General features: G+C 40.6%; 1 protein-coding gene across 4 annotated transcripts in view; it reads right to left on the bottom strand.

Annotated features, from left to right (window-relative positions):
- Positions 1 to 9,740, bottom strand: part of SLC5A11 (solute carrier family 5 (sodium/inositol cotransporter), member 11) — a 74,299-nt gene that overhangs the window by 47,410 nt on the left and 17,149 nt on the right. For 3 of the 4 annotated variants that reach the window (XM_011954615.1, XM_011954617.1, XM_011954614.1), the window contains one exon: positions 487 to 591. The exons of the other annotated variant lie outside the window; for it this stretch is intronic. In XM_011954615.1, coding sequence (XP_011810005.1) covers positions 487 to 591 — 105 coding nt within the window. The remainder of the gene's footprint in view (positions 1 to 486; positions 592 to 9,740) is intronic. 4 annotated transcript variants of the gene reach the window in all.

Genomic DNA, 9,740 nt, shown 5'->3' with positions numbered 1-9,740 from the left:
AGCCAGGATGGTCTCGATCTCCTGACCTCGTGATCCGCCCGTCTCGGCCTCCCAAAGTGCTGGGATTACAGGCTTGAGCCACCGCGCCCGGCCTCTTTTTTCCTTTTTTGAGGCAGAGTCTCGCTCCGTCACCCAGGCTGGAGTGCAGTGGCGCAATCTTGGCTTACTGCAAGCTCCGCCTCCTGGGTTCAGGCCTTTCTCCAGCCTCAGCCTCCTGAGTAGCTGGGACTACAGATGCCCGCCACCTCGCCAGGCTAATTTATTGTATTTTTAGTAGAGAGAGGGTTTCCCCATGTTAGCCAGGATGGTCTCGATCTCCTGACCTTGTGATCTGCCCACCTTGCCTCCCAAAGTGCTGGGATTACAGGGGCATGCCCGGCCCCACCATTCTATTTTTAAAGTGCAGGGCATTCATACAACTTGTCCCTGAGATCTACGTATTAGGTAGAGGTAAGATGTCATCTATGCCCTGAATAAAATACTTACATTAAGCTCATAAGCTGATACAGAAAGGCCCGTAGCAGCACCTGACCCTGCCAGGCCAATGAAATGTCCACTTCCAACATTGCTGGCAAACAAGGATGCACCCACCTGTGGGAAGATGGAGGGGTCAGATCTTGGAGACAAAGTCGAGGGTACCTGCTCACCACCCTCGATTCTTCCCATGCTCCAAAGGGACAGAGAAGAGAAATGGAGGAAGGCAGGGCCACCCCTAGCCTATCTGGCACTTTTGTTTACATTAGAATGAGATTCTCCTTTCCCAAGACTCTTACTTGGTCAGAGCCCACCTGTCAGAGATTGATAGAATAAATATTCATGTCTACAGGGCCTAAAATGCAGATTGCACCCTCTAGGGTTGTGCAGTGCACAGCTTTAACAACTGTACCTAGCATCCCTGCGGGGGCCAGGGGTCAGGAAAGAAGATGAGAGGTAATGTAGAAAGTGATTCATGATGAGAATCAGGGAGCCTTTTAACTGCCCGGATCTGCTTCTAACTTAGCAGAGTAGATAGTCCTCCTGGTATAGCACTAAATGGCTAGTGCTGTACTTGATAATGCCAATCCCTGGTCTCCCTGGTCTCAATTGATTGGACAAGCCTGGGTACCTGGCCCAAGCTGGGCAAATTATCTTCTCTTTCCTGGGAATTTGGAACAGGGACACCATCTCTGCTGGTCCCTTGGACTGGGGATGTTGAACCAGGGAGGTGTGTGTGATGGGGGTGAGGGAGTGGTGTGGAGGCATGTTTCACCATGTGCCAGTCATCACTGCCAGTTCAGAGAGAGAGGAGAATGGAGACCTGCACAGGAAGGCAGGCCCAGCTGGGCACTCTGGCTCACATTTGTAATCCCAGCACTTTGGGAGGCCGAGGCAGGCGGATCGCTTGAGGTCAGGAGTTTGAGACCAGCCAGGCCAACACGGTGAAACCCCGTTTCTACTAAAAATATAAAAGTTAGCCAAGCGTGGTGGCACATGCCTATAATCCCAGCTACTCAGGAGGCTGAGGCAGGAGAATCGCTTGAGCTGGGGAGGTAGAGGTTGCAATGAGCCGAGATTGCGCCACTGCACTCCAGCCTGGACAACAGAGACTCCGCCTCAAAAAAAAAAAAGAAAAAAAAAAAAAAGGCAAATCCAGTGAGGAGGGTAAAGGAGGGAGCAAGAAGAAAAAGAGGAGGAGGAGGAAGGAAAGGAGGAGGAGAAGGGTGAAGGAAGAGAAGTGAGGAGAGAGAATTGTGAAAGAGCCATTTTGCCTCCTTATTGACTTTCCTATCAAATTCTTACCAAATTCTGTTTCATGGATCTACATGTTTATCCTTCTGTCAATATCACACTCTTTTGATTACTATAGCTTTGTAGTAAGTTTTGAAATTGAGAAGTGTGAGTCCACCAACTTTATTCTTATTTTTCAAGATCGTTTTGGCTATTCTGGGTCCCTTGCATTTTCCTATGAATTTCAGGATCAGGTTGTTCATTTCTGCCAAAAAAAAAAAAAAAGAGCAGAAATTTTGACGGGGATGGGTGTTGAATCTGTAGGTCCATTGGGGGAATATTGCTGCTTTAGCAGTAATAAGTCTTTGAATCCAAGAACTCAGGATGTCTTTTTAATTAGTTAGTTCTTTAAGTTTTTCCAGTGACTTTTCAGTGTGTAGTGTTGTATTCTTTTGTCAAATTTATTCCTAAACACTTTATTCTTTTGATGCTATTGTAAGTGGAATTATTCTCTTAATTTCATTTTCAGGTTGTTCACTGCTAGTGTATAAAAATACAATTAATTTTTAAAAACTGATCTTATAATCTGCAATCTGAACTCATTTATAACGTCTAATAGTATTTCTTGGGTTATTTAGAAGTTTCTATGTACAAGATCATGTCTTATGCAAATCAAGATAGCTTTGCTTATTCTTCTTCAATCTGGATACCTTTTACTTCTTTTTCTTGTGAATTGCTCTGGCTAGAACCTCCGGAAAAATGTTGAATACAAGTGGCAAAGGGGACATCTTGTCTCGTTCCTGATCTTAGGGAGAAAAACTTCAGTCTTTCGCCACTAAGTATGTTAGCTCTGGGTGATTTTGTAGATGCCATTTATCAACTTAAAGAAGTTTTCTTCTATTCCTAGTTTGTGTAATGTTTTATCATGAAAGGGTTTTAGATTTTGTTAAACGGTTTGTCTATTCAGATGATCTCATTTTTGTCTTTTATTCTATAATATATATGGTGTATTACATTGATTGATGTTTTTGTATATTAAACCAAACTTCCATTTCTAGGACAAATCTTTCTTGGTCATGGTGTAAATTCATGTTTATATGTTACTAGATTTGGTTTGCTAGTCAGGCGTGGTGGTACATGCCTGTGGTCCCAGCTACTTGGGAGGCTGAGGCGAGAGGATCCTTTGAGCCCATGAGTTTGAAGCTACAGTGAGCTATGATTGTACCACTGCACTCCAGCCTTGGCAACAGAGAGAGATCCTGTCTCTAAAAAAAAAAAAAATTTTGCTTGCTGAGATTTTGAATCTATATTCTTAAGAGATATTTATCTGTAATATGCGTAGTATCTCTGGTTTTGGTATTAGGGTAATAATAGCCTTATAGAATGAGTTAGGAAGTGTTCTAATTTTTTTTTTCTAGATGGAGTCTCGCTCTGTCACCAGGCTGGAGTGCAGTGGCACAATCTCGGCTCACTGCCACCTCCGCCTCCTGGGTTCAAGCAACTCTCCTGCCTCAGCCTCCTAAGTAGCTGGGACTACAGGTGCCCGCCACCACACCCAGCTAATTCTTTGTATTTTCAGTGAGGTGGGGTTTCATTATGTTAGCCAGGCTGGTCTCAAACTCCTGAGCTCGTGTTCCGCCCACCTCGGCTCCCAAAGTGCTGGGATTACAGGCATGAGCCACCATACCCGGCCTTTAATTTTTTTTTGGACGAATCTGTAAAGGATTTGTGTTAACGTTTCTAGAAACATTTGGAAGAGTTTACCATTGAGGCCACCCTGATCCTTGGCGCTTGGTCTTTGTCTTTGTGAGAAGTTTTGTGATTATTAATTCACCGTCTTTACTTTTTTTTTTCTTTTTTAAATGGAGTCTCACCCTGTCACCCAGGCTGGAATGCAAGGTACCATCTCAGCTCACTGCAAACTCTGCTTCCTGGGTTCAAGTGATTCTCCTATCTCAGCCTCCTGAATAGCTGGGATTACGGGCACATGCCACCATGCCCAGCTAATTTTTTGTGTTTTAGTAGAAACGGGGTTTCACTGTGTTGCCCAGGCTGGTCTTAAACTCCTGAGCTCAAGTGACTCTCCCTCTTCGGCCTCCCAAAGTGCTAGGATTACAGGGGTGAACCACTGTGCTTATCTTGTCTTTACTTTTTATAGATATAATTCAGGTTTTCCATTTCTACTTGAGTCAGTTTTGGTACTCTGTGTCTAGGAATATGTTCATTTCATATAGGTTAATTTTTGGCATATAATTGCTCATAGCATTTCCTTATAACTGTATTTAATTTTCATAGTGTTGATTGAAATGTCCCCTTTTTCATTTCTGATTTTATTAATTTGCATCTTCTGTCTTGCTTTTCTTAATCTAGTTAGAAACTGGTCAATTTTTTTGATGTTTTCAAAGAAAAAACCTTTGATTTTGGTGATTTCCTCTGATAGTTTTCTATTCTTCATTTTGTTTACCTCCACTCTAATATTTATTATTTTCTTCTGTCTGCTTGCTTTGGGTTTAATTTCTCCTTCTTTTATTGTTTCTTAATGTAAAAGATGAGGTAATTGGTTTGACATCTTTCTTCTTTTTTAATACGGACATGGTGGTGTAAATTTTCTTCTAAGCATGGCTTTAGCTGGATCCCATAAGTTTTAGTATGCTGTTTTCGTTTTCAGTAATCTCAAAGTATTTTGTAATTTGTCTTGTGATTTCTTCTTTGGCCCATTGGTTATTTAGAAGTGTGTTGTTTAATTTATATGTATTTGGGAGTTTGCCAAAGTTTTTTTTTTTCCAATTAATAATTATTTATTTATTTATTTATCGAGATGGAGTCTTGCTCTGTTGCTCAGACTGGAGTGCAGTGGCACGATCTCGGCTCACTGCAAGCTCTGCCTCCCAGATTCACGCCATTCTCCTGCCTCAGCCTCCCAAGTAGCTGGGACTACAGGTGCCCACCACCACACCCGGCTAATTTTTTGTAGTTTTAGTAGAGACGGGGTTTCACTGTGTTAATCAGGATTGTTTCGATCTCCTAACCTTGTGATCCACCCACCTCGGCCTCCCAAAGTGCTGAGATTACAGGTGTGAGCCACCACACCCAGCCCAAAGTTATTTATTTCTAATTTCATTCCACTGTGGATAGACAACACACTTTGTATTATTTCAATCATTTTAAATTTCTTAAAATTTATTTATGGTTTAACATATAGTCTATTCTGGAGAATGTTCCATGTGCACTTAAGATTAATGTGTATTTTGCTGTTGTTGATGATTTATTTTATATATGTCTGTTAGGTCAGTTGGTTTACAGTGTTGTTCATGTCTTCTATTTTCTTGTTGACCTTATCTTGTTTTTCTGTATATTATTGAAAATGAGATATTAAAATCACCAATTGTTAGTGTTTGAATTGTCTACTTCTCCCTTCATTCTGTCAGTTTTTGCTTCATATATATTGAGAGTCTGTTGTTAGGTGCAATTATGTTTACAATTGTAATGTCTTCTTGAGGGATTGACCCTTTTATCATTATGTGATGTTCCTTTTTGTCTCTAGTAACAATGTTTATCTTAAAGTCTATTTTACCTGGTATTAGTACAGCCACTCCTGCTTTTTTCTAGTTACTTTTTGTATGGTATATATATTTCCATCTTTTTAGTTTCAACGTATTTGAAATATATTGTGTTTGGTTAAACAGGCTTTTTCCATCCTTTTACTTTTACTTTCAACCTATTTGTATCTTTTTTTTTTTTTTTTAGACAGAATCTCACTGTTGCCCACGCTGCTGTGCAATGGTGTGATCTTGGCTCACTGCTACCTCCACCTCCTGGGCTCAAGTGATCCTCCCACCTCAGCTTCCTGAGTAGCTGGGACTACAGGCACATGCCAACCATGCCAGTAAGGAGGGAATCCAATCATATAACCTTGTATTTTTTGTATTTTTAGTAGAGACGGGGTTTCACCATGTTGGCCAGGATGGTCTCGATCTCCTGACCTTGTGATCCGCCCATCTCGGCCTCCCAAAGTGCTGGGATTACAGGTGTGAGCCACCACACCCAGCCCTATTTGTATCTTTGATCTTGTAGACAGCATACAGTTGGATCACATTTTTTTTTAATCCATTCTGTGCCTTTTGATTGGAATGTTTAATCCATTTAAATTAATGTAACACTGGTAAAGTAGAATTTACATATGCCATATTGCCATGCAATTAATATATGTCTAATGTCCTTCTTATTCTTCTATTCCTCCTTTGCCTTTTGTGTTAGATATTACGTAGTATGCCATTTAAATTCCTTTATTAAAACAATAGTTTCAGTTACTGTTTTCTAAATTACTTTCTCAGTGATTGCTCTGAGGATTATAATTAACATCTTATAAAAATCAATTTTGGGTTGCTGGCAACTTACCTTCAATAGTATACAAAAGTTTTGCTCCTATATAGGTGCATTTCCTTCCTCCTCCTTTGTACTGCATTGTCACTCAAATTCCATCTTTATATATTGTATGTCCAAAAAACAAACTCTATCATTAGCTGTTTATGCAATTGTCTTTTAAATTAGATAGAAGAAAAAGAGAGTTACAATCAAAAACCAATTTAACTGTATGTTATATTTGCTTACATAGTTACCTTCACCGGTGCCCTTTATTTTTTTCATGTAGACTCAAGTTACTCTCTGATGTCTTTATTTCAGCCTGAAGGATTACCTTTAGAATTTCTTGTAGGGTAGGTCTTCTACCAGTGAATTTTATCATTGAAAGAAAAAAGTCTAGGAATGTGTACATTTCCCCATTTTCCAAAGGATAGTTTTGCTCAATATAGAAGTTTTGGTTGGTAGCCTTTTTCTTTTGGTGCTTTGAGCTTCCATGGTTTCTGATGAAAAACCAGCTGATAATCTTATTGAAGACTTTTTTTTGAGACAGAGTCTCACTCTGTCACCCAGGCTGGAGTGCAGTGGCTCAGTCTCAGCTCACTGCAACCTCCACCTCCCAAGTTCAAGCAATTCTCCTGCCTCAGCCTCCTGAGTAGCTGGGATTACAGGCATGCACCACCACGCCTGGCTAATTTTTTGTATTTTTAGTAGAGATAGGGTTTCACCAGGTTGGCCAGGCTGGCTTCAAACTCACCTCAAGTGATCCACCAGCTTTGGCCTCCCAAAGTGCTGGGATTACAGGCATGAGCCACTGCGCTCGGCCGAAGACTTCTTGTAGGTAATGAATTGCTCCTCTCTTGCTGTTTCCAAAAATCTTTGACTTTTGACAGTTTGATTTTGATGTACCTAGGTATGAGTCTCTTTGAATTTCTTCTACTGGAGTTTACTATACTTCTTGGATGTGTAGATTAATATTGTTAATAACATTTAGTCTATTATAAACCACTATTTCTTTTATTATTCTTTCTGCCCCTTTCTCTCTCTCTCCTCTCCTCTGGAACTTCCATTATGTGTATGTTAATTATGCTTAATCATGTCCCACAGATCTCTGAGACTCTGTTTCTCTTCATTTTTTTTTCTGTTTCTCAGACCTGATAATCTCAATTAATCTATCTTCAATTTCACCGAATCTTTTTTTTTCTTTTTGCCTGCTCAAATCTGTTGTCAAACTCCTCTAGTGAGTATTTTATTTCACTTATTGTACTTTCCAACTCCATAATTTCTACTTAAAAATAATAATATCTGGGCCGGGTATGGTGGCTAACACCTGTAATCCCAGCACTTTGGGAGGCCAAGGCAGGTGGATCACAAGGTCAAGAGATCGAGACCATTCTGGGTAACAGATGAAACCCCGTCTCTACTAAAAATACAAAAAATTAGCTGGGCGTGGTGACGGGCACCTGTAGTCCCAGCTACTCGGGAGGCTGAGGCAGGAGAATGGTATGAACCCGTGAGGCAGAGCTTGCAGTGAGCCGAGATTGCGCCACTGCACTCCAGCCTGGGTGGCAGAGCAAGACTCCATCTCAAAATAATAATGATACTACTACTACTGCTACTACTACTAATAATAATATCTATCTCTTTTTTTTTTTTTTTTTTGAGATGGAGTCTCGCTCTGTCACCCAGACTGGAGTGCAGTGGTGCTATCTTGGCTCAATGCAAGCTCCGCCTCCCGGGTTCATGCCATTCTGCTGCCTCAGCCTCCCAAGTAGCTGGAAATACAGGTGCCCGCCACCATGCCTGGCTAATTTTTTGTATTTTAGTAGAGATGGGGTTTCACCGTGTTAGCCAGGATGGTCTCGATCTCCTGACCTCGTGATCCGCCCACCTTGGCCTCCGAAAGTGCTGGGATTACAGGTGTGAGCCATCGTGCCTGGCCAATAATATCTGTCTCTTTAATGATATATTCTGTTTGGTTAAACATTGTTCTCATACTTTTCTTTAGTCTTTAAGACATGGCTTTTTTGTGTGGTTTTTGGATATACATAAAATTGCTGATTTAAGGCCTTTGTTTAGTGAATATAACATCTGGCCTTTTTCAGGGACACTTTCTATTGACTGCTCCCCACACCCCCTATCCCCCGTGTATGGACCATAATTTCTTGGGTCTTTTGCATGTCTTATAATTTTTTGTTAAAGGTGGACATTTAAAATAATGTCACTGGTAACTCTAGAAATCTGATCATTCCTGACTCTTCAGGGTTTATTATTGTTTCTTCTATTCATTCCTGCTGTTGTTGCTGCTTCTATTGTTTGTTTCATGACTTTCTTAAATTAAGTTCATAAAGTCTGAATTCTTTGTCATGTGTGTCCACTAAAATCTATGCTCAGTTTATTGGGCAGCTAATGACTGAACAGACATTTCCTTAAATCCCTGAAACCAATAATTTTTCCAGTCTTTGCAATTCTTCGAGCTTATAACTCTGCCTTAGCCTTCACTTCCTGCTGGTGCAGAGCCTCAAGGTCAGCCAGAAGCAGGAGCTTAGGGCTTTCTTGGGTCTTTCCTGAGCATGTGTGTGGTCCTGTGCACATGGCCTTCTAGATTCCCAGAAATATGTCTTGAGTTTTTCAAAGCACCCTATGTGCATCTCACTTGCCAGCTTTTCTATTTAAGTTATTTTATTAGAATATTATTTGCCAAACTGTTATTGCCACAGCTGCAATGTTAAACAATTGCCACTGATTGTTTTTCTACAAATGTGTCTAGGAAAAAGGCTATTCACACTGACCTTACCTTCTAGGTAAGGTCAAATAAAGATGAGCCTAGCAGGTGGGGCTTTCCAGGAAACTAAATGACAGGTAAAATAGTGACCTTTTTTTGAGAATGGAGTTTGAAAGAATTCTAACCCCATTCTGACCTCTTCAGTTGCTTCTAGGCTGGTGGTTCCCAAGGCTACTACACAGCTAAAGAGAGAGAGATGGAAACAGGGCCAAAGCTCACTGATTTTTTTTTTTTCTGAGATCGAGCTGTTTTTCTTGAATAAATGCTTCCTGAATTATTGCAGCATGTGGTTAATCTCCAGAGTTCTAAAAAAGTTGATTTTAACAATTTTCTTTTTTTCTCTTTTTTTTTTTGCTTCGGTTCTCATTAGTTTTATGGAGGAGAGAATTTTTGAAGCTCTTTACTCTGCCTTTCCCAACGACACCATTGAATTGTGACTTTTCCACTTGGCCCATATAGAAACTGGGCTGGCCTGTAATTTACTTTAACCAACAGAATGTGGTAGAAGTGACACTGTATGACTTCCAGGCCAAGACCTTAACAGCCTAGTAGCTTTCATTTTTGCCTTCTTGAAATTCAGCTACCTGGTTAAAACAAAAAAAAAACAGCAAGAAAAACCACAAAACCCTGGGCTAGGCCACTGAACGACGAAAGAGAATAGGGAGAAAGTGAGGTCCCAATATTCCAGTGATCCCTGCCGAAGTCCCCCAAATACGGATGAAGCCATCTTGGACTTCTATCTAGCCTAGTCACCAAACTAAATGCAGCTGCATGAATGAGTCCAGGGGAGAAAAGCACATTTTTTAATTTTATTTTTATGATTCCCTGCTTTCCTGTGTAGAGCAAACGATACTGGTTTTCTGTTTAAGCTTGTGATTATATATATTTA

Source organism: Colobus angolensis, unplaced genomic scaffold, assembly GCF_000951035.1.
Source record: "Colobus angolensis palliatus isolate OR3802 unplaced genomic scaffold, Cang.pa_1.0 Scaffold387, whole genome shotgun sequence".
NCBI lineage: Eukaryota > Metazoa > Chordata > Mammalia > Primates > Cercopithecidae > Colobus > Colobus angolensis.
This window is presented reverse-complemented; position numbering and strand designations above follow the sequence as displayed.